The sequence below is a fragment of the Macaca fascicularis genome, chromosome 11 (assembly GCF_037993035.2).
Source record: "Macaca fascicularis isolate 582-1 chromosome 11, T2T-MFA8v1.1".
Lineage (NCBI taxonomy): Eukaryota > Metazoa > Chordata > Mammalia > Primates > Cercopithecidae > Macaca > Macaca fascicularis.
The window spans coordinates 1789453-1815317 of record NC_088385.1 but is presented as its reverse complement, the minus strand read 5'-3'; the positions used below and the strand labels follow the sequence as shown (position 1 = coordinate 1815317).

General features: G+C 41.4%; 2 protein-coding genes across 21 annotated transcripts in view; both read right to left on the bottom strand.

Moving 5' to 3' along the window:
- The window catches only part of ERC1 (ELKS/RAB6-interacting/CAST family member 1), a 503040-nt gene extending 492317 nt beyond the window's left edge, over nt 1-10723 (bottom strand). For all 20 annotated transcript variants that reach the window (XR_012419854.1, XR_012419846.1, XR_012419850.1 and 17 more), the window contains exon 1: nt 9943-10723. Coding sequence is in view for 11 of the 20 variants with exons in the window: in XM_045366369.3 (XP_045222304.2) it covers nt 9943-10611 (669 nt within the window). In the remaining 9 variants the exon portion in view is untranslated. The remainder of the gene's footprint in view (nt 1-9942) is intronic.
- Nucleotides 10376-25865, bottom strand: part of LOC141407996 (uncharacterized) — a 43092-nt gene continuing 27602 nt past the window's right edge. The window contains exon 3 of the mRNA XM_074005950.1: nt 10376-10763. Coding sequence (XP_073862051.1) covers nt 10712-10763 — 52 coding nt within the window. The 3' untranslated portion in view covers nt 10376-10711. The remainder of the gene's footprint in view (nt 10764-25865) is intronic.

The window sequence follows — 25865 nt, the reverse complement described above, 5'->3', positions numbered from 1 at the left end:
AGTCTGACCTCCCAGTGACCACTTCTAGTGATGATGAAGCATTACTTTGTGACACTGTTCTTCCATCAAATGGATATAGCTTTTTTCTTTTTTTTTTTTTTTTTTTTGAGAGTGTCTCGCCTTGTCGCCTAGGCTGGAGTGCAGAGGCACAGTCTCGGCTCACTGCAAGCTCCACCTCCCGGGTTCACGCCATTCTCCTGCCTCAGCCTCTCAAGTAGCTGGGACCACAGGTGGCCGCCACCATGCCCAGCTAATTTTTTGTACTTTTAGTAGAGATGGGGTTTCACCGTGGTCTCGATCTCCTGACCTCATGATCCGCCCGCCTCAGCCTCCCAAAGTGCTAGGATTACAGGCGTGGGCCACTGCGCCCGGCTGGATATAGCTTTTTTCAAAAATCCATTCCTCCTTGCGGCCAAAATTTAAAACCCTAATATTTGTGCTGTTTCCAGTGTTTGCTCTCCAAAAACAATACTAACAAAGAAAGAAAGAAGGAAAAATCACCTTCAACATGGCTGTCCATCAAATACTTAAGAGTATAATTAAAATGCTGCAAGTCTTCTCTCTGCTTGAGCTCCTTCAGCCACTTCTTACAAAGCATGGTCTCTAGGCACCTCCTATGCTCTTCTGGGCGTAACAGAGCACTCAAAACAGACGCCAAGTTCCAGAGGGTGGTACGATTGTAAATGTTAAAAAAATGAAATTATGACCTCCACTGATTAACGTTAATGTAACTAAAAACTAAACCCATTTTCTGATTTCTTTTGCACAATAAAAAGTAGGACCCCTATATTTAAGATGCTATCTGCAAATTTGCTGTAAATTAGCAAATCTCTAAAAATAATTTCATTTCACTGAGATGAGATAACACACTACACTGCACTGTGAAATCCAAAAACACAGAGGAAAATAAAAAGTGAGAGAGAGACTGCAATTATCTGGCATACTATGCCCTTATTTCTTCATATAAGCCCTATCTCATATTTGTGCAACATTTTTATTAGATCTGCTGAATTATTTTTCATAATACTTCATTACATTCCAGATAAGCAAACTCATCAACTGTAAAAGAAGCAAATTTCCTATACCAACTTAAATACCTTCACATATGATCAAGACCTGGTAAATGCATAGTTCAAATTTCTGTAAGCCATAGATGTACAAATTTTGCTTCTCAAAATGATTATTAACTCCCCAAAAGGAACATTATCCATTTTACATTTGATTTCATTTTCTCATGGCACTCTGCATAGTGCCTTTAACATATTCCCCTTCTGAAACCACAAAAAAGATTAAACTGATCTGGGAAATAAACAAGGATGTCAATTTATCTATATCTCCTTGTTAAAACAGAATTATCAAAAAGAAAATTTAAACAATAATCTGAGACATAGATCCTAAATTTTAAGATCAGATTTTAAATGACAGTGAAACAACTAGCAACCTCATGAAAAAGTTTATTTAAGGCCGGGAGCAGTGGCTCACACCTGTAATCCCAACACTTTGGGAGGCTGAGGTCGGCGGATCACCTGAGACCAGGAGTTCGAGACCAGCCTGCCCAACATGGCGAAACATCATCTCTACTAAAAATACAAAAAATTAGCCGGGGGTGGTGGTGTGCACCTGCAGTTCCTGCTACTCAGGAGGCTGAGGCAGGAGAATCCCTTGAACCTGGGAGGTGGAGGCTGCACTGAGCCAAGATGGCACCACTGCACTCCAGGCTGAGCAACAAGCGGAAAACTCCATCTCAAAAAAAAAAATTTATTTAATGGCAAATAATAATGGCTTTTACTATATGGAAAATCAAGGTATGACCTAAAATTACATAAATGTTAATAGTCAAAAGTCTCCAAATAACGAGAAAAAAAACGACACAGAATTACATGAGGTTATCTTTCTGCATTTCTGAACTAGAAATTCTCTTGATTCCTAAGTAAATGAGAATCACAAAAATCAGACTCCAAAAAGAAAAGAAACACACAAGGCAAAAAACATTAAATTCACCTGCCACCCTATAATATTAAACAGTATTTTGTTCACACAAAATTTCAATGACAGTACGTTAAGTAATTATTTTTAAAATAAGCTTCCAACTAAATTCAACATACAGAATTACTTCAAGGCATAATCAAAAAATAAGTATGATAATTTGGTTAAATATTGTTTAGAATAAAAAAATATAAATCATCCAGTTTTTTTTTTTTTTTTGAGAGGGGGACGGAGTCACGCCCTGTCGCCCAGGCTGGAGTGCCGTGGCGCGATCTCGGCTCACTGCAAGTTCTGCCTCCCGGGTTCATGCCATTCTCTTGCCTCAACCTCCCAAGTAGCTGGGACTACAGGTGCCCACCACCATGCCCAGCTAATTTTTTTGTATTCTTAGTAGAAACGGGGTTTCACCGTGTTAGCCAGGATGGTCTCGATCTCCTGACCTCGTGATCCGCCCGCCTTGGCCTCCCAAAGTGCTGGGATTATAGGCGTGAGCCGCCGCGCGCCCCATCCAAAGTCTTAGTAGCTCTGCAGTTCCACCAAGCTCACAGTTAGATTTTCATTCTTCGTCAACATACGCTAAAAACCTTCCTTACTCCCAATTTTAAAAAAGAAAAAGAAAAAGCCTTCCCTTTTAAATACATACTATTCTAACTCTCCAACTAGCAGTATCTGAAAGTTCAGTAACAAAAGAAGGATGAGACAGAAAAATTGCTGAGTATTTATATTAGAAACATCTTCTAAAAGAACTAATAAAGAACCACACATATCAAGCAGTTATAAGCAAATGTGTCTTTACATTTGATAGGATCCTAGAACAAGATCTCTATGGTCCAATCAGACCAAATATTTAGAACGGACCTAAATCCCCAGTCTCAAACTGAAATGGGGAAACTAATTACTGTAAATCCTATTAAACCAATCTTCTTTATACAGTGGAAGATGCTTGACCTCTGAGGGCTATGGAGGGTATAATGAATGCAGAGTGTAATTAGGCCCCACTTCTGGCTGACTATAATCTATTAATTAGCATTCTCTGTCTCTGTATCTCATTGCAGTGTTTCCCTTTACTTTAAAATTGCACCCTTCGTTTTTTGGACCAAAGTTATACAATTTTAGGATTGTGTAGTAATTACAGTGGGTATAGGAAGAATACATCACTGCCAGCACTGGTGTTTAATTAGGGCAAGGGGTGGAATCTGGATAAGGCGGTGTTCACCATTCTTCAGCACATATGGGTTTTTTGGCATGAAAATCCTGTGGACTGTTTCACTGGAACTGAACTGAAGGATTCAGAAGATTGAAATATTTTGCCTCTGAATGCAGACTGTACTTAGGATATTACGTATTTTCCACACAGCTTCTGAAGTATAGGCATAAACAATTGCTTCAATTATTTCAAAATGAACAAGTACGCCAATAACTTTTTTCATTAAAATTGACATTTCTGAGTCACTTCATAATAAAAACCATCTTAGTGAGGGGCACAGTTTCAGCATCACCAACAAGGTATAATGGTGACTAGCTAATTCAAGGTATAATGGTAATAAATCCAGTAACTTCAAATCTACTCTAAATTTGATACACACACACACACACACACGTATAATCTTATACACACATATACTGTCAATCCATTCTTGAAAAGTAGAGCCTTCAAAATGAAATGTTTATTCATATGCAATTTTTCCACAATATTTATTAATTCTTTTAAATTTATTTATTTATTTTAAGAGACAAGGTCTCACCATGTTGCCCACGCTGGACTCAAACTCCTGGACTCAAGGGATTCTCCTGCCTCAGCCTCCTCAGTAGCTGAGACTACAGGCATATACCACCATACCCAGCGCACAATATTTCTTATAATAAAAAATTATCTCAGCCACTTTTCAATTAAACTGTGATTTTTTATTAACAATACATATGAAATTACATAATATTCAAATACGATATACTATAATTATCTAAATACTATGACAGTATATCTAAATACGATATACTATGATAATTATCTATGATAAATACTATGATAATTATCTTTGACAAAGAATGAAAATCTAACACAAAGAATCCCATATTTGGGCACTAGTATACACCAGTACATACTCCAAATTTACCAATCTCATTTTTACCAAGGAAAAAAAAAAAAAGAACCCAATACAACCCCTAAGAGTACAGACACAGTTTCCAAAACCCAGGTTATATTGATACTTAACCACAAAACTAACGAAAGCAAACTCATTTTTTTCCTCCTGATATTTACAACTCAATACCAAACTATAAAAACAGAATTTAGGCGGGGCATGGTGACGCATGCCTGTATCCCAACACTTTGGGAGGCTTAGGAGGGCAGATCACCTGAGGTCAGGAGTTTGAGACCAGCCTGGCCAACATGGCAAAATCCGTCTCTACTAATATACAAAAAATTAGCTGGGCATGGTGGCACGTGCCTGTAACTCCAGCTACTTGAGAGGCTGAGGCAGGGGAATCGCTTGAACCCAGGAGGCAGAGGTTGCAGTGAACTGAGATCACGCCACTGCACTCCAGCCTGGTGACAGAGCAAGACTCTGTCTCAAAAAAAAAATTTAAAAATTAGCCGAGCATGGTGGCACATGCCTGTAATCCACTTGGGAGGCTGAGGCAGAAGAATCGCTTGAACCCGGGAGGAAGAGGTTCCAGTAAGCCGAGATTGTGCCATTGCACTCCAGCCTGGGTAACACTGAGACTCCATCTCAAAAAAAAAAAAAAAAAAAAAAAAGGCCCGGGTGCGGTGGCTCGTGCCTGTAATCCCAACACTTTGGGAGGCCAAGGCAGGTTGATTACGGGAGGTCGAGAGTTCGAGACTGGCCTGGTCAACGTGGTGAAACCCATCTCTACTAAAAATACAAAAAATTGGCTGGGCGTGATGGCTCACACCTGTAATTCTAGCACTTTGGGAGGCCGAGGTGGGCAGATCACGAGGTCAGGAGATTGAGACCATCCTGACTAACACAGTGAAACTCCGTCTCTACTGAAAATACAAAAAATCAGCTGGACGTGGTGGCAGGCGCCTGTAGTCCCAGTTACTCGGGATGGCTGAGACAGGAGAATGGCGTTAACCCGGGAGGCGGAGCTTGCAGTGAACCGAGATCACACCACTGCACTCCAGCCTGAGCAACAGAGCAAGACTCCATCTCAAAAACAAACAAACAAACAAACAACAAAAAAAAATTAGCCGGGCATGATGGCACACGCCTGTAATCCCAGCTACTCCAGAGGCTGAGACAGGAGAACCACTTGACCCCTGCAGACGGAGGCTGCAATAAGCCAAGATTGCGCCATGCACTCCAGCCTGGGTGACACAGCGAGACTCTGTCTCAAAACAACAACAATTTAAAAAACAACTGAGAATGTACTATTATTTTGTATTTAGGAATGATTTTTTCTTGGTGTTGTACTTCAACTGACAAATTCAACTAATTTACTTGGTAGTGCAATGCAAATTAAAAACTAAAGTCAGTATTTTACTGACAACTCAAAAATGTCAACTGAAGAAACTGTACTTCACTGTTCTGCTGTCATATATCATTTGAACATTTATCTGGTGCATCAATGATTCACAAGGTGAGGAGACATCAAAATCACCTGGAGGGCTCTTTTTAACTAAACATATCTACAATTTTAAACATCCTTTTCCCCCTACACACGCCCCATCCACTGAGGGTCCCTGTTACAGTTAATGATCATTACGAACAGGAGTAGGTCACATCCCTGAGATGTAAAGTGGAAGAATAAAGGATGAGACACACTGAGCAAATGGTCCCTTGTTTCTTCCCCTTTCTTTTATGGTTGAGCTCAAAAGTACCACAACAGAAGCATCACAAATTGACAAACAGGCAACAGACAAGTTTAAGAATTAGATTGACACCTGGCGCAGTGGCTTACGCCCTTAATCCCAGCACTTTGGGAGGCCAAGGCGGGCAGATCATGAGTTCAGGAGTTTAAGACCATCTGGCCAACATGGTGAAACTCCATCTTTACTAAAATACAAAAATTAGCCAGGTGTGTTGGGGGGCACCTATAATCCCAGCTACTCAGGAGGCTGAGGCCGGAGAACCGCCTGAACCGGGACCCAGGAGGCAGAGGTTGCAGTGAGCCAAGATCACATCACTGCACTCCAGCCTGGGCTACAGAGCGAGACGCCATCTCAAAAAAAAAAAAAAAAAAAGATAGAATTAGATTAGATTTACTAAATTCTAAAGATCCCAAGAGTGGTTTCTCATCAGAACCACCAGAGAAGCTTGTTCAAAACCTAAGTTCCTGGACCCCATCTCCAGGGATTGTACTTAGCTGGTATGAAGGAAGGCCTGGCAATCTCTGTTTTAACCAAATATGCCTGTTGATGTTGATGTTTCTGAGCCAGCATTTAAGAACCCTGTTCTTAATTTTAGACTCCATCAGTGGGGTCTATTTGAGCTTTTTTCTTTCTTTACACATTCTTAAAGTCTTAATGACTCAAACTCAAAGAACTTCCTAAGGAATATTTTTTAAAGGACAATTTCTCTTCTTTAAAGAAGCCAAGTCTCTAAGAAAGAGATTTAAGTATATTAAAATATTCAAATGTTGAGTAGTGACAACTTTAATAACTGATTAAAAAGTAAAAGCAAAGTAGTTTGAAGTCATAACGTTTCTGAGAAAGAATAAATCATAATTTCTAATTACTTAGATATCTGATTCAAATGAATTCAAGGTTTAGTTTTTAATTTGCATTGTAATACCAAGTACATTTGAAGAATTTTAGCCCTGTGATATTAACTAGAATAACAATAGAATAGTAGGAGGCATTAAAAATAATGATTTAGATACATATTAGAGGCCTTTAATATACAGTAGAAATGTTGTTAGCTAAAAAAAGGTCACAGCATAATACCAACAGTATTCCATTCAGGTAAATCTGTTATGTGTATATGAATACAGGCATTTCAGTAAAGAGAAATGTCAAAATGCTAACGGTGGAATAGCAAAGTTGTCAGTAGATGGGAGGATCTGGAATATATTTTGCTTTCATATCTATGCTTTTCTGTTTTATATTTACGAACAGAAAAAATGAGCTATTTTTATTGCTGAAAATGTGTCTGGAGCTTTAACATACAAAATGTAATGTAACTAGAGATCTTCGAGTAGCCAAAACAGTAGATCTGAGTATCTGGACTGCATATTAGTAAGAATGGTAAGACAATCGACAGAAATCTTAGATTAGATTTACGGTCATATGTTGCTTAATGACAGAGATACGTTCTGAGAAAGGCGATTTCATCATTGTGCAAAGATCATCAAGTGGACTCATACAAACACATCTGGTCCAGCCTACCACACACCCAGGACATAGGATATAGCCTACTGCTTCTAGGCTACAAACCTGTACGGCATGTTACTGTACTGAAAACTGTCGGCAACTGCAACACAATGGTAAATATTTGTGTATCTAAACACATCTAAACATAGAAAAGATACAGTGAAGACACTGTATTATAATCTTTGTTTTGTTTTTAGAGACAGGGTCTCACTCTGTCACCCAGGCTGGAGTACAGTGGCCCAATCTCGACTCACTGTGGCCTCGACCTCCCAGGCTCAGGTGATCCTCCTGCCTGAGCCTCCCAAGTAGTACAGGTGCCCACCACCAAACCCAGCTAATTTTTTTCTATTTTTTGCAGAGACAGGGTTTCACCATTTTGCCCAGGCTGGTCTCGAACTCCTGGACTCAACCAATCCGCACCCCCTTAGCCTCACAAAGTGCTGGGAGTACAGGTGCGAGCTACCACACCTGGTAATACTATATTGTAACCTTATGGGACCATAGTCACACATTAGGTCCATCAGGGACCTAAACAGCTTTGTGTGGCAGACGACTCCTTCATCAGAGACACAGACAATTTCTGATTGCTTCTTTACTTCTTGGTATCATTTAAGAAGAATGCAGAAATTGATATCAATTGCTCGCTGTGTCTCCCAGGCTGGAGTGCAGTGGCGTGATCTCGGCTCACTGCAAGCTCCGCCTCCCGGGTTTACGCCATTCTCCCGCCTCAGCCTCCCAAGTAGCTGAGACTACAGGTGCCCGCCACCACGCCTGGCTAGTTTTCTGTATTTTTAGTAGAGACGGGGTTTCACCATGTTAGCCAGGATAGTCTCGATCTCCTGACCTCGTGATCCACCCGCCTCGGCCTCCCAAAGTGCTGGGATTACAGGCTTGAGCCACCGCGCCCGGCTTCAATTGCTTTCTTTATAATTTTGAGTAACCTAATCCAAAAATAAAGTGTAATACCAACAATGAGGTAGTTAATTAAATATTCTCCTTTTAAGAGTATAAGACAGCTTTTTTAAGAAGGAAAAAAATTCAAGCTTGCAAGTTTAAGAAAACTTCTAAAAGTACACACAACTTGCACCATAGGGGGAAAAAAAGTAAAGAGAGAAAAATTCTAAAAGTCTTTTAAACAAAAAGTATGGGCCGGGCATGGTGGCTCACACCTATAATCCCAGCACTTCGGGAGGCCGAGGCAGGTGGATCACCTGAGGTCAAGAGTTTGAGATCAGCCTGGCCAACACAGTGAAACCCCGTCTCTAATAAAAATACAAAAATTAGCCGGGCATGGGAGCAGGCACCTGCAATCCCAGCTACTTAGGAGTCTGAGACAGGAGAATCACTTGAACCTGGGAGGTGGAGGTTGCGGTGAGCCAAGACTGTGTCACTGCATTCTAGCCTGGGAGACACAGCAAGACTCTGTCTCAAAAAAAACAAAAACAAAAAAGTATGTTTAACATTTTAACTGGTAGAGCCTGAATACGATTTGTTCACATCTTTGGAGTCATCGGCTTCCTCACTGAATGTGACATGGCTATCACCAAACACATCAACTGTAACCTGGAGGAGCACAGAAAAATAAGTGAGTATTTCCTGCAGCTAATGTGACGGCACTTAGCTCTCAAACTGCAAAGCCCCATGATGATAAAGCCCAATCATCTCACTTATTTTCTACAAGCAAACAATCACACCAGGTCGCCTTTCCTCTGCCTTAAATGTAAAGAATTAAAGAACAAAAAGCTACAAAAGCATCCTGAAGGTAAACTTTCATGAATGGCAACAAAATGGATAGTTATTGTTCATACTTAATAAACACATCATCAACATTAACTCTTTTTTTTTGAGACAGAGTCTCATGGTGTCACCCCAGACTGGAGTGCAGTGGCAGGATCTCAGCTCACTGCAACCTCCGCCTCCCAGGTTCAGGTGATTCTCCTGCCTCAGCCTCCTTAGAAGCTGGGATTACAGGTACACACCATCACACCTGGCTAATTTTTGTATTTTTAGTAGAGTCGAGGTTTCACGATGTTGCCAGGCTGGTCTCAAACTCCTGACCTCAATGATCTGCCCACCTCGGCCTCCCAAGTGCTGGAATTACAGGTGTGAGCCACCACACCCGGCCAATATTAACTCTTTAAAAGTAATTTCTGTTCTCAGCTGACAACACTGATTTATCTTGTGATAGTCATTTTGTTTTGTTTTTAAGAATGACTTTTTGACATCATGACAAATCTTAATGGTATACCTTACACTTAAGTTACCTAGTCTAAATACATTTGGTAAAAGATATTACAGTGTGTGGCAAAATTAAAACCTCAGAAGAATTTAAAAAAAAAAAATCACATATGCTGAAAGGAAAGACACGAAGAGAAACAGAAACCAGAGAAAAGAACCAAGCAAGAATGGAAGCAAGCAGACATGGGCAACTAGAAAAAAAAACAGGGCACAGGACCAAATTTGGAAAGGGCTGAGAAATGGAGGACACAAAATAGTAAAATAAATAGGAAAAAGGAAGATACATATACTACGAAGGGAAGAATCTAGGAAAAGGGAAAAAAAAGGCTATTTCATTTACATACATGAATTCAGCCAATACAGTTAAACACACACGTAGAACTTACCTGGTTCTCCTCCTGTACAACTCTGTACTGTTCCTTCCAAATGGTGATTTTGGAAGCTTCGTCTTTTCTCAGGGCTCGTTCTTTCTTCAGCTCTGGGCTCCAGAAGGTCTTGATGCTATTCATTGAAGAACTCAATTTGCTCTCCTTTACTTCCACATCCTTCCGCAAGAGATCATTTTCCCTTAATACTTCCTTCAGCTGTGTCTGCAGATCCATGATTGTGTTATCTCTCGCCTGACGAAGGGAGTGAGGCACAGTGGATGCCATACTCACAGGAGGGAGGTGATGCTCTCCAAACGCTATGGTGTCACTGGCAACCCCACTGCTAGCTATGTTGGGGCTACTGCCCATAGCAGTCATCCGAACACCGTAAGGCAGACGTCCCCCAGAACGGCCAAGTGTCATGGTGCTTTTAGGTGTTTCTGAACCCACATTTTCATGGTCACTTAGATACATAGGGCCAGAGGTGGCATAGGCAGCATTTAAAGACTGTATATTTTCCATAGAAAGGGTTTTCCCACTGCCACCTCCAACACTGCTTCCCGAACTCCCTCCTGTACTATTGGTTCGACGATGACCCAAGCGAGGGGAACGTGGAAGCCTGGGTGAACGCCCAGGGCTCTGGTTGCTCGGTTCCACCTTCCCAACAGAGCGGGCACTTCCATACATGGTTGCAAGGTCAGAAAAGGTGTAAAGCAAAAAATCAACAACAACGAAAAATGGGAACTTTGTGAGGTGTCTCTATGGCTGTAAGTCGGTTTAAGGTTAATTAGAAGAAGGTCCCCAGCTGTCCAATCTTGAAGAAGTATCTTACATCATATCTGTAACGAAAAGATCACACATTAAATCCTCCAATAATAAATATTTCCCTTCTCAGAAACGTTCCACTACCCCCACTTAAAGAAGATCTAGCCCTTCTACCATGTATTTACTCAGGCATTCAGAATGTGATTACAGCATAAGGTACTTCATAGTAAACAATATTTTAGAGATATTTTAGATGTCTCAAAACTGAATGCTGAAAACATACCATGCAACTGGAAAACAAACAAACAAAAAGTGCCAGGTGCAATGGCTCATGCCTATAATCCCAGCACTTTGGGAGGCCAAGGTAGGAAGATCGCTTGAGGCCAGGAGTTCAAGACCAACCTGGGATACATAGCAAGACCCTGTCTCTACGAAAAAGAAAAAGAAAAAAAAACAAGAAGTATAAAGACTGACAAGGAAAAGATTAAAATCAATGTCTGAATATATGATTTTCTAACTGAAAACCCAAGATAATCAACTGATAAGTTATTAGAATAACAGAACTCAACAAACTGGTCAGACTCAATATCAATATAATTTCAATATTTTCATGTATAAATCAACAGTAACAACTAGAAAATGCAGTTTTTAATTTAAAAGAAATTTTAAATCCTATTCACAACAGCAGCAAAACCATAAAAGCACTTTGATATAAATCAACAAAAATGTACAAGCATTTTGGGGGAAAAAAACTAAAACCTTACTGAAAGACATAAAAGAACATCTAAACAAAAGAAAAGTTAACTGTGTTCATGGACGAGAAGACAAACACTGTTAAGATTCAGTTCTTCCCCAACTAGTTAGCACAATCCCAATGAAAAATCTCTACAGGATTTTGCTAACCAGCTGTAGATCCCTTCCTTTCACAGGTGTTGAAGGATTTTTCAAGTAACTCGACAAACTGACTCTAAAATTCAAATGGAGAGTAAAGATACAAGAGTAACCAAACAATTTAAAACAGATGAACAAAGAAGGAAAACAGCCCTCAACAGCAAGATAAATTACAAATCCGTAATTCTTTATTTGTACTGCAAAAATCAAAAAAGCTCTGAAAATAAGTTTTTCCTTTTAACTCATCTAGCAGCAAAACTGGACCTGACCCGAGCTTACTTACTGTTTATATGTATCCCACATAGTGTGACTTCATACATTTCATTAAGAAAACAATGTGTGTGATTACTGGATACTACATAATGCCCACCAAGTATTACTGGAAAAAATTCCTGACTACAAAATCACATCTGACCTGCAAGGTTTCTCATAAAGTATTGTAGCCTTGTAAAACTATAGTAATGAAAACTGTATAGTACTAGCCCAAAAACAGGGTCTAAATTATATACGGAAATTTAATATATGTTAAAAGTAATATTTCAAAACAGTGAGTGATATAGTTTGGCTGTGTCCCCACCCAAATGTCACCTTGAATTGTAATAATCTTCCTGTGTCAAGGGTGGGGCAAGGTGTACTTAACTGAATCATGGGAGCGGTTTACCCCTACTGTTCTTGCGGTAGTAAGTCTCATGGGATCTGATAGTTTTATAAATGGGAGTTCCCCTGTACAAGTTCTCTTGCCTGTCGCCATGTAAGACATAATTTTGCTCCTCATTCGCCTTCTGCCATGATTGTGAGGTCTCCCCAGCCATATGGAACTGAGAGTCCATTAAACCTCTTTCCTGGTAGGGTGCGGTGGCTCACATCTGTAATCTCAGCACTTTGGGAGGCCAAGGAGGGTATATCACCTGACGTCAGGAGTTCGAGACCAACCCGATCAACATGGCGAAACCCCATCTCACTAAAAGCACAAAAATTAACCAAGCATGGTGGCAGGTGCCTGAAATTCCAGCTACTCAGGAGGCTGAGGCATGAGAAGCTTGAACCCAGGTGGCGGACACTGCAGTGAGCCAAGATCGTGCCACTGCACTCCAGCCTGGGTGACAAGAGCGAGACTCCGTCTAAATTTAAAAAAAAAAAAAATTTTTCCTTTTAAAATTACCTAGTCTTGGGTATGTCTGTATTAGCAGCATGAGAACAGACTAATAGTGAGGAAATGAAAAATCACTCAATAAATGAGGCTTAAATACTTGTTGCTCTTCGAGAACAATTAAGTATACTCGTCTTCACATAGTACACCAAAATAAATTCCATATACGTTAAAGATATAAATTTTTTAAACCATTAAAAGTACTAGAAGAAAATTTTGAAGAATATCCTTGTGAACTTGAGTTAGGAAAAGGCTTCTTAAATAAAAAACCAGAAGCAAAAACCATAAAGAAAAACAACCTATACACTTAATTATGTCAAAATGACAAAGCATTATACCAAAAAATGCTGTAAATAAAATTAAAAGATAAACCAAAAGCTAGGTAAAAAATACAGACAACATAGTATAATGATCTGTAAACAGAGTATGTAAAGAATTCCTACATGGGAAATGCCAATTTTGAAACAGCAATAATTACAGGGAAGGCAACTTGTGTTGTAAAGGGGAAAAATGTTTGTGAAGGCTTTAACTCAACTTATAAAGCTTTATACTCAAACGACCATAAAGCACCTGAAATTTTTTTCCAAAAAACAAAACATGTTCATACTCTACAAGTATAATTAAAACAAATTTTAAAACCACAGGCAGTTGTCCCTTGGTATCTGCTGGGGACTGGCTCCAGCAGAACGTATCCAGATATCCACGACCCTCCCAGACAGCAAAAATCCTAAGCTGCTCAAGTCCCTGATTCAAACTGACACAGTAATTGCCTAAAACCTATGGACATCCTCCAATACACTTTGAATCATCTCTAAATTCCTTATAATACTAAATTCCTTATAATACTTCGTACAATGTAGATGCTATGTAAATCGTGGTTATACTTAACTGTGTTTATTTTTATTATTTTTCCATGTTGTATTATTTTTCCCAAGGTTTTTTTTCCTCCCTATTTTTTTTTTTCAAGGTGACTTTAAAATTCCTTCCCAAATATTTTTGGTCCACAGTTGCTTAGTTCTGTGGATGCAGAACCCACTATACTATAGCTATCAACTTTATACACTTCTTTCAAAGACAATACAGATCTAAACTAGCTCTCTCTGATTTCTTGGCATCATTTCAAAGAATTGGCTTAGGTCAAGGAACAACAGGCTTCAGCATATTAAACAATATTTTCCAAAAATCCATTGTTATGCAAGTCCCACCTACTCAGGAGGCTGAGGCAGGAGGATTGCTTCAGCCCTGGAGTTTAGGACAAGTCTGAGAAACATAGTAACAACCCCTCTCTAGGCCGGGCGCGGTGGCTCAAGCCTGTAATCCCAGCACTTTGGGAGGCCGAGACGGGCGGATCACGAGGTCAGGAGATCGAGACCACCCTGGCTAACATGGTGAAACCCCATCTCTACTAAAATACAAAAAAAAAATTAGCCGGGCGAGGTGGCGGGCGCCTGTACTCCCAGCTACTCGGGAGGCTGAGGCAGGAGAATGGCGTGAACCCGGGAGGCGGGGCTTGCAGTGAGCTGAGATCCAGCCACTGCACTCCAGCCTGGGCAACAGAGCCAGACTCCGTCTCAAAAAAAAAAAAAAAAAATCCTCAAAAATGTGAACACACAGGCGGTCTCATCTCTGTATTACTGAACCAGTGAACAAAGCCCAGCGCTAACAACAAACAAGACAAGAAATACACAGAACCTGACCCTTTAAGGAAAGACTCCAATCTCCCTCCATCTCAGAAATTGCTACGGCACACTGAGTTCAGAAATGGCAATATTTTGTTAGTAATGTTACGAAATTGCTTTCCAGGACTAAGCTAGCTCATGAAGTAAAAATTCCTTTTCATGAGTAATCTGGACTGTAAAATGGGTGACAGGTAGTAATCTACAAATCACTACTGCAGATGAATTCTATTTCAAGATCGAAGAGGGATACAAAGTTTTTTCTTTTTTTAAGTAATTTGAATATTACATAAAATAAGGGAGCCATTAATTATCTGGAATCCTTTCAATGATAACAAAAGCTAACACTTAGTGAGTGTGTGTTTCATATGCCAGGCACTGTACTATGAGTTTTATAAAATTTAATATTTATATTAAATATTCAATATTCATGTATAATTTAGTATTGTGTGTGAATAAGATGGGTCCTGTCATTATTTCCATTTGACAGATAAAGAAAGTTGAGGCTTAGACGGCTTAAGTGGCTTATCTAAAGACACACAGCTATTAAATGGTAGGGTCCAGATTTGAATTAAGGCAGCCTAATTCCAGATCCCTGCAGGCTGTTAACTATCATGCTTAACCACCATCATCTGCTGATGTTAACGTCTCAAGTGTCCGCAGGATATTAAAGGTTCTCACAATTTTAAGGTAGCGTATCCTACTAATTTACCACTCTAAACTTTAGGTTACGTCTTAGATCTTCCCAGGTGTAAAACTTAAAACAATCACTTATATCTTTCTATTAAGTAGGAGAAAGTCTTTTTTAAAAGATGGTAGGCAGAACAAAATAAGTCAAACAATAAAATAATTCAGAAACGCAAGAGTTTCAGGAATCACACCATGAGAATTTTAAACTGCCACATTCACCAAAAAAAAAAAAAAAAAAAAAAAAAAAATCCAACTCCGCCGCCGTGCGGAACTATTTCCACGTAGTGGAGGGACTAAACCACACGAAAGAGGCTAAGATCCGGAACTATTTCCACGTAGTGGAGGGACTAAATCACATGAAAGAGGCTAAGATCCAGTAACAAAAATCCACATTGTTTTCAACACCAGCAGGTGCACTCTAATACTCAAGTCACTTTCAAATCCAAAATGGTATTTCCAAGTGGAGTCTGTTATTTTCAGAACTATATTCATTTAGAGGACAAGGGAAGGAATTCACCAGTCATATCTGAGGGAAGCCCTCATATAGCTTTTTAATCTCATGAGCTTCAGGGAAGACGGTGTTTTTTAAAAATTCTTTTTAAAAATATGGAATAAAGCCACAAAATAATAATTCTTGCACTTTAAACAATCTGACCAAAAATATGACCAAATAAGTCACACAGTATGACTCAATTTATGTAAAATTCTAGATTTATTATGACAGAAAGTTACTAAGTACACGACTAGGGACTGGGTAGAGGGAGGCACGGATCATAAAGGAGCAGGAGAAACTTTTGGGGGTGACTGAAATGTTCTCTATTGTGTTCGGGATGATGGTTTCACAGGCATATATCTATGTTAAAACTGATCAAACTGTATACTTTAAATATGTGCAATGATTGTATATAAAATATACCACAAAAGTTTGGGGGAAAATGCACATATTTTAAACTCTTTCTCTAAATTAAGTCAAGAGAAACACCGTTAGTGATTGATTTATATACCTAGAGTCCCAGATGCTGCTAGAGAAAATCATGCAGCTGTTCAGTTTGATTTCCTACCTCAGCTGGGCCCATGTTTCTCTCCCAGAGCCCCACAAGTCTCTTAGTTAGCTTCCTATGCAATATTTGTTATGGTGGGTTATTTCAAATCTCGGCCTTCGGCCTCTCACTTTCAGCAAATGACTTCGTCATTTTAATGAATTGTGTCCCCTAATCCATAATTCCTAAATTGAAGTCTTAACCCCCATACCTCAGGATGTGGCCATATTTTAGATAGGGTCCTTAAAGAATGAAGGCTCAGGGAGGGTACTGGGGTGGGCTCTAATCCAATATAACTAGTATCCCTATAAAAACAGATTAGGACACAGGCAAGCACAGAGGAAAGACCATGTGAAGACACCAGAAAACGGCCATGTACAACCCAGAGAGATCGGCCTCCAGAAGAAACCAACCAGGCCGACACCTTTGTCTCAGAATTATAGCTTCCAGAATTATGAGAAAATAAATTCTTGTGCCAGGCACGATGGCTCATGCCTGCAATCCCAACACTTTGGGAGGCCACAATGGGTGGATCACCTGAGGTCAGAAGTTCAAGACCAGCCTGGCCAGCATGGTGAAACCCTGTCTCTACTAAAAATGCAAAAATTAGCTGGGCATGGTGGCACGTGCCGGTAGTTCTAGCTACTCCGGAGGCTGAGGCAGGAGAATCACTTGGACCCGGGAGGCGGAGGTTGCAGTGAACAGAGATGGCGCCACTGCACTCCAACCTGGGCGACAGAGCGAGACTGTCTTGGAACAAAAAAAAAAAGAAATTGTTGTTAAGCCACATCATCAGTGGTCTTGTGTGTGGGGGTGGAGGAGTGGGAGATGTTTTGTGTTTTTGTTTGCTGAGACAGGGTCTCCTCTGTCACCCAGGCTGGAGTGCAGTGGTAGGATCACAGCTCCCCATGGCCTCAACCTCCCAGGCTCAAGCACTTCTCCCACCTCAGCCACCCGAGTAGCTGAGACTACAAGCTGAGACTACAGGCAAGCACCAGCACACCCAGCTAATTTTTGTATTTTTGGTAGAGGTGGGGTTTCACCATGTTGCCCAGGCTGGTCTCAAACTCCTAGGCCCGAGGGATTCACCTGCCTCAGCCTCCCAAAGTACTGGGATTACAGGCGTGAGCCACTGCGCCCAGCTGATGACAGCCCTTTCTTATGACAGCCCTACCAAATTTATGTATCTCACCTCCTACATTAGAGAGAAACAGAGAAATCAAACAAGAACTATCTCAACTTCCTCTCACCACATGTTCATTTACAGCAACAACCATCCTTAACTTCCTCTATTCTGCTGGAAGTGGGCTACAGATAATCCTTCCACAGGGTACTTTAGTCCCTATTCCCTCCGGCTTCTCCAGAGAAACCTTAGTTAATGATCGCTTTTCCTCTCTAATGCCTTTTTAACTTCCGTCTATAAATATACTCTGTTTCTTAAGCACTCCCAATTTTTTGACACTCTCCTCTCTTGGTTTTTTAATATCATATGCTCTTTTCTTCTAACCCTCCTCCTCCTTTGTTTGTTCCTCCCTTAAATGTTTCTGATCTTTATCCCTATGTTATTCTCACACTACAATATCATCCTTAAGAAATCCTTTCTCGCTGCCTCCACCAGCTTAAAATAACATATGTACAACAAAGACTCCAAATTTACTACTTCTCCAGTACTTTTTTACTTCTCCTTTGAGAATCAGAACTATGTATTCCACTTCTGGACATCTTCACTTATACTCCTCACATGCACCTCAAACACACCTGCCCCCAAACTGAATTCCACACCAAGGTCTCCCCGCTCCATAACCAAATCTGCTGCTGCAGGGAAAAAAAATAAAATAAAAAAAAAGAACAGGGCAGTGGACAACATCTATTCAAATGAATAACATCAGCTGCTCAAGCCAGAGCCTGAGTGTCCTTCCGAAATTTTCATATGCCATATATACACATATTATCAAAAAAATACAATTCCTGTTTCTTTGATTTCCAGATACCTCTTAAATTGACCCTCTTCCTCCATTCCCACAATTAGTACCTTGGTTTACGCCATCCTCTCCTACCTGAATTAAAACAACTTTCTAACCTGACTGCCTGCCTCTAGCCTCGGAGTCCTGTATTAGTCCATCCTCAAGCTCCATGTAGAACTGCCCACAAGACTGGGTAATTTACAAAAGAAAGAGGTTTAATTGACTCACAGCTCTGCAGGGCTGGGGAGGCCTTAGGAAGCTTACAATCGTGGCAGAAGGGGAAGCAAACACATCCTCCTTCACATGGCAGCAGGAAGAAGTGCCCAGCAAAGGGGGCAGAGACCCTTATAAAACCATCAGATCTAGGCTGGGCGCGGTGGCTCACGTCTGTAATCCCAATACTTTGGGAGGCCAAGGTCGGTGGATCACTTGAGATCAGGAGTTCAAGACCAGCCTGGCCAATATGGTGAAACCCTGTCTCTACTGAAAATACAAATATTACCCAGACATGCTCAATTGAACCCAGGAGGCAAAGGTTTCAGTGAGCCAAGATTATGCCACTGCACTCAGGCCTGGGTGACAGAGCAAGACTCTTGTCTCAAAAAAGAAAATAAAAAATCGATCTCGTGGGCACTCACTATCAGAACAGCACAGAGTAACCGACTCCATGATTCAGTTGCCACCAGGTCCCTCCACAACATGTAGGGATTATTGAAACTACAAGATGAGATTTTGTAGGGGACGCAGCCAAACCGTATCAGTCCCCTAATCACTGTTTTTCAAACTTAGAATTATGACCCAATAGTAGGTTGTGAAATCAGCTTGATAAACTGCGACCAAGCTTGTTTTCTTGTTTGTTTTAAATGAAATAAAATCACTAGATACCCTGAGCCAGAATCACCCGACACACTCTTCATGAAATCTGAGATGTTTGTTTTTCAAATTCAGTAAGTTCTGAAGTAACTGTAACGCAACAAGAGATGGTAGTGTTGTGCTATTTTCTGCAATGTTTCAGGAGTGCATATGCATGCACATGTGCATACTGGATCACAATATAAAAGGTACTTCTTGGCCAGGCACTGCAGCCCGTGCCTGTAATCCTAGCACTTTGGGAGACCAAGGCAGTAGGATTGTTTGAGTCAAGGAATTCAAGACCAGCCTGGACAACACAGCAAGATCCTATCTCTAGGAGAATAGAGATAGGCTCTCTAAAATAAACAGATAAATAGAACTGAAAATAAAACGTATAGCTTATTTTCACAGTGCATCACACTAAAGTAAACATAAGCATTGTTGAGAACTGTGAAGGAACTAGGGTTTTATTTAACCCTACTTACAGGTTAATACCTTGGCCTATGACCATTTCATGGATACTGACAGAACACATGAGCCTCCTGGGTCAAACACAAAGAACTTTAAAAAGAACTCACAGCACAGCAAGCATGAGCATGTTTGCACTGTCTCCCTGTTACCCCCAAGTTCCATAAGGTGACATGCAGCGGGTTTGCATCACGGCTAAGGAACATTGGGCTTAGGGAATCCACCGTTTTTTTTGTTTTGTTTTGTTTTGTTTTTGGGTTTTTATTGAGACAGAGTTTCGCTCTGTTGCCCAGGCTGGAGTGCAGTGGCGCAATCTCGGCTCACTGCAAGCTCCGCCTCCGGGTGCCCGCCATTCTCCTGCCTCAGACTCCCAAGTAGCTGGGACTACAGGCGCCCGACACCGCGCCCGGCTAATTTTTTTGTATTTTTTAGTAGAGACGGGGTTTCACCGTGTGAGTCAGGATGGTCTCGAACTCCTGACCTCGTGACCCACCCGCCTCGGCTTCCCAAAATGCTGGGATTACAGGCATGAGCCACCGTGTCCGGCCAGAATCCACCACTTTTACAGTAAGTAGTAAGTAGGCCTGCTCTTTGTCCCGATGAAAGACATCACCTCCTCCCGCAAAGTGGCCTGCTGCAAACACAGTCCTGAAAAATGGCCTGGGTTAGGAACAGTCGAGGCCCTGCTTGCATTCCTAGCACACTCAGCAGGGTGTATATGAAATAAGAGTCTCGGCTGGGCGCGGTGGCCCATGCCTGTAATCCTAGCACTTTGGGAGGCTGAGGCAGGCGGGTCACTTGAGATCAGGAGTTTGAGACCAGCCTGGCCAACATGGTGAAACCCCATCTATACTAAAAATACAAAAATTAGCCGGGCATGGTGGCACACGCCTGTAATCCCAGCTACTTGGGAGGCTGAGGCAGGACAATCGCTTGAACCCGGGAGGTGGAGGTTGCAGTGAGCCCAGACTGCGCCACTGTACTCCTGCCTGGGCGAAAGAGCAGGACTCCAACTCAAAAAAAAGAAATAGGAAGCTCATGGGAGATTCATTCTCCTGACAATTATTTGTGGTACTTTTAAAGTATGTCCATAAACTATTTAATGCTCCTCCTTTTAAGAGGAAGAGTAAATTTCCTCTCCTTGAGTGTAGACTGAACTTAGTGACCTGCTTCCAATGACGTACTTTCATGACTAACTCTTAAAAGACACTGGAGCTTCTGTCTTGGTCACTCTCTCAAACCGCTCTCTCTCAGGATCCAGCTGCCATGTCATGAGGATACTCAAACTTCAAACTACCCTGTGAAGAGAGTCGCATATTCAGGAACTGAGGCTTCCTGCCAACAGCCATGTGAGATAGCTTCAAAGACCCTCCAATCTCAGTCAAGAATTGACATGAGTGTAAACATCTTGACTGCAACCTCACTAGAGACCCTGAGTCAGAATCACCCAATACACACTCTTCATAAAATCTGAGATGTTTGTTTCTTTTTGTTTTGTTGAGACGGAGTCTCACTCTGTTGCCCAAGCTGCAGTGCAGTAGCACAATCTCGGCTCACTGCAACCTCTGTCTCCCAGGTTCAAGCGATTCTCCTGCCTCAGCCTCCCAAGTACCTGGGATTACAGGAATGTGCCGCCAGGCCCTGCTAATTTCTGTATTTTTAGTAGAGACGGAGTTTCGCCATATTGGCCAAGCTGGTCTCAAACTCCTGATATCAGGTGATCCACCTGCCTTGGTCTCTCAAAGTGCTGGGGTTACAAGCATGAGCCACTGTGCCCAGCCAGATGTTTGTTCTTTAAGTCCAGTAAGTTTTGAAGTAACTTGTAATGCAGCAAGAGATAATATAGTCTTGTTTTCTGCAATATTTAAGGTGTGCATATTGGATCACAATATAAAATGTCCTTTTTGGCCAGACACAGTGGCCCATGCCTAAAATCCTAACACTTTCGGAGACTAAGGCAGGAGAATTGCTTGAATCTAGGAATTCAAGACCAGCCTGGACAACACAGCAAGATCCCATCTCTGCAAAAAAATTAAAAAAAAAAAAAAAATAGCCCAGCATAGTGGCTCATGCCTGTAGTCCCAGCTACTTAGGAAGCTGAGGCAGGAAGATTCCTTGAAACCAAGAGTTCACGGCTATAGTGAGTCATGATAGTGCCACTGCACTATGCCGTGGATGACATGGCAAGACCCTGTCTCAAAAAAGCAAAACTAAATGTGATTCTTTTTATAAGTTCTAAACAATTCTCAACACCAGTGCCATAACGATCTTCTAATATGATGATTCTCCAAATGGGTAAGGGATTCCAGGGGTGCTTATGACCCTTGCAGGAGGTCCATGAGGGCAAAGCTATTTTCATAACAGGATGACGTTATTGGTCTTTTTCATTGTGATTCTCTCACGAGTGCATAAGTGTTTTCCAGAGCTACATGACGTGTGACAAGATCCCACTGACAGCTAATGGAACGTGTGCTTGCGTATTCCCACATTTTAAAAATGTCTTGGCTGGGCACGGTGGCTCATACCTATAACCCCAGCACTTTGGGAACCCGAGGCAGGAGGATCACTTGAGCTCAGGAGTTCAAGACTGGCCTGGGCAACATGGCGAAATCCCGTTTCTACTAAAAATACAAAAAATTAGCCAGGCCAGGTGGCACACACCTGTAATCCCAACTACTTGGGAGGCTGAGGTGGGAGGATAACTTCAGCCCAACAGGCGGAGGTTGCAGTGAGCAGAGATCACGCCACTGCACTCCAGCCTGGGAGACAGAGCCAGACCTTGTCTCAAAAAATATTTTTTTTTAATCTGAATTCCTTGGTAGTGCATATGAGACTTTTTATCACTTGGCCCTGCCTATCTCTCTGAAGCTACTCCTTATCCACTCTCCTTCTCCATGTGACAACCATAATCAGGTCTATGCAATTCCCTGAAATACTAAGCTGTCTCTGGTTTCCATGACCTTCTTTTGCCCCATTAACTGGCTAACTACTGATCATTTTTCCAAACCAAGTTCAACAGTCACAATCCTGCACAAACCTTCATGACCCTCAGTCTAATTTAGGTGGTCCTCTGAGGTAACCAGGGGCTTTTAAAATAATGTAATTATTATTTTAATCACTTCCTTAAAAGTAAAGGAATGTCTTACTTCATCTCCAAAACCTAGCACAGTGTCTAACACAAATCAAGCAATAAGTGTTTGCCAATGCCACAATTAATCTAAATCCACGTAAAAATCATTAGATAGTTCACATACATTTAAAAAGTAGTAATAATCTTGAATGTAGTTTACGGAACCTGCAATTAGATGTAATCTAAAATAAATATAATGATTGCATTTTTTAACATTTTCCTCAAGTTAAAACTTTCTCTATCTTTAAACAGTATCCCAATTTCATGAATTAGGCCAGGTGTGGTAGCTCACGCCTGTAACCCCAGCACTTTGGGAGGCCGAGGCGGGCAGATCACTTGACGTCAGGAGTTCGAGACCAGCCTGGCTAACATGGTGAAACCCTGTCTCTACTAAAAACACAAAAATTAGCCGGGCGTGGTGGCGCCACCTGTACTCCCAGCAACTCCACAGGCTGAGGGAGGAGAGTCACTTGGAGAATCGCCTGGACCCGGGAGGTGGAAGCTGCCGTGAGCTGAGACCACGCCACTGCGCTCCAGCCTGGGCAACAGAGTGAGACTCTGAATACAAACAAACAAATAAATAAAACTAATTCCATGAACCGACAACCTCCTTCTGTACACATCTTGCTATTTATTTTTGTCATCTATCCCCTGAAAATAATTAACTAAATGGGCAAGATTTCAATTTTTTAAAAAACTGTTCTTCCTGCATTAGTAAAAATGCAAACTTCTGTAGCGAAATCTTAATTCCAAGAAGATGGCATAAGCTCAACGGACTAATGCCTCTCGTCTAAGACAGAAATTAAAAATGAACACACACACAGAGCAATCACATGCAGAAAATATCATGTCTGTGGGGACAAATGGGTTCTCAATACTAAAAAAACTCTATTAAAACTCTATGTCAGAGACCTACCAAGCTAAAGATGTACCAAGCACTTAAGATGAATTTTGTACCCTATATTTTGAGTTTTTAAAAAATACCATATGGCTGGGCATGGTGGCTCACTCTTGTAACCCTAGCACTTTGGGAGGCTGAGGCAGGCAGATCACCTGAGACCAGGAGTTCGAGGCCAGCCCGGCCAATATGGCAAAACTCCATCTCTATGAAAAATACAAAAATTAGCAGGGCATGGTAGCGCGCGCCTCTAGTCCCAGCTACTTGGGAGGCTGAGGCATGAGAATCATTTGAACCCGAGAGGTGGAGGTTGCACTGAGCCAATATTGTGTCACTGCACTCCAGCCTTGGTGACAGAGCAAGACACCATCTCAAAAAAAAAAAAAAAAAAAAATACCAGAACAGCATTTAAATCTCTGCAAGCTTTCCAGGATTTACATTTAGAGAAATTTCCTAAAATCTAATTCTGAGAAGAATATTACCAGTAATCTGCCTTATCTTAAATTATGAGTTTATTAACAATACAGTTTCACTATCAATTCACTACTATTCACATCACAAAGCCTGTCAGAAAAAAACACAAAAAATATTCAGGACAGGCACAGTGGCTCACGCGTATAATCCCAGCACTTTGGGAGGCCAAGGTGGGTGGATCACCTGAGGTCAGGAGTTTGAGATCAGCAGGCCAACATGGTGAAACCCCGTCTCTACTAAAAATACAAAAAGTAGCTAGGCGTGGTGGCACTTACCTGTAACCCAAGCTACTCAGGAGGCTGAGGCAGGAGAATCACTTGAACCCAGGATGTGGAGGTTGCAGTGAGCCGAGATCGCGCCACTGCACTCCAGCCTGGGTGACAGAGTGAAACTGTGTACTGAAAAAAAAACAAAACAAAAAAAAGAAAAGAAAAGCACTGATCCCAATGGTTATATACATACTGTGAGAGAAAAACAGCCCCAGTCTCACCTCACCCCACAGAAATCCATTATACTCAGAGGTCTAAAAATAAGAATACTTCTACCCACAATGATTGTATGTTAGCCTTTAATTCTCACTCTTCCCCCAAATAGCTACAAGCATAACATGCAACGGCAGACAGCACTCTCTCTCTCCTCATAGACTAGAAAAATCATAATAGCTCTTTACGAACTGAGTCTCCAAAGGAACACCAAATATTCTTAAGACAAATGAAAGCAAAAACAAATTTTTTTTTTTTTTTGAGATGGAGTCTCGCTCTGTCACCCAGGCTGGAGTGCAGTGGCACGACCTAGGCTCACTGCAAGCTCCGCCTCCTGGTTTCACGCCGTTCTCCTGCCTCAGCCTCCCAAGTTGCTGGGACTACAGGCACCCGCCACCTCGCCCGGCTAGTTTTTTGTATTTTTTTTTTAATAGAGACAGGGTTTCACCATGTTTGCCAGGATGGTCTCGATCTCCTGACCTCGTGATCCACCTGCCTCGGCCTCCCGAAGTGCTGGGATTACAGGCGTGAGCCACCGCACCCGGTGGATAAAAGCAAAAAATTCTTTAATAGCAACACAGTAGCTTACTTCAAATTAACTACGGTTGACTAGGCTGACACAGATGTGCTATGATATTTATAAGTTGAACCAGAAAATTTAATATACCACCTATTAGCTATTTAAATAATTATATGTGAAATTCTGATGTAAATCTCAAAATTACTAGTCCAACCTGATGTAAGGGGGTTATGCTCATCAACGAGTCAAATATTTTTAATACTGTACTTCAACATTTCTAAAGATCCTGTTCATTTTCTTTTTTTTTTTTGAGACGGAGTCTCACGCTGTTGCCCAGGCTGGAGTGCAGTGGCGCGATCTCGGCTCACTGCAAGCTCCGCCTCCTGGGTTCACGCCATTCTCCTGCCTCAGCCTCCTGAGTAGCTAGGACTACAGGCGCCCGCCACCGCGCCCGGCTAATTTTTTGTATTTTTAGTAGAGACGGGGTTTCACTGTGGTCTCGATCTCCTGACCTTGTGATCCGCCCGCCTCGGCCTCCCAAAGTGCTGGGATTACAGGCTTGAGCCACCGCGCCCGGCCCTGTTCATTTTCTTAAAGGGTTATTTATAAATACTACTAGGGATGAGAAATATGCTGCTCTCCTAGGTTCCCTGTGAAAACATGAACAATAGACCAAAATTTTAAAATCCCACTGAAGTACAATTTGGCATAATCTATCAAAATTTAAAATGTGCACGCTGTTGAACTAGAAGTTTCACTTTAAAAAGTATTCTCCATAAAATATATTTTCACAGGTTCAAGGACATAATGTGCAATGATATTCAATTATTGCGTTGTCTGTACCAGCAAGGAGACAGCTTAAATTTCCAACAGGAGATTAGCTGAATAAATTTATGTATCTCTCAACTGTAAAAGACAATGCTGCTGTTTAAAAAAAATGT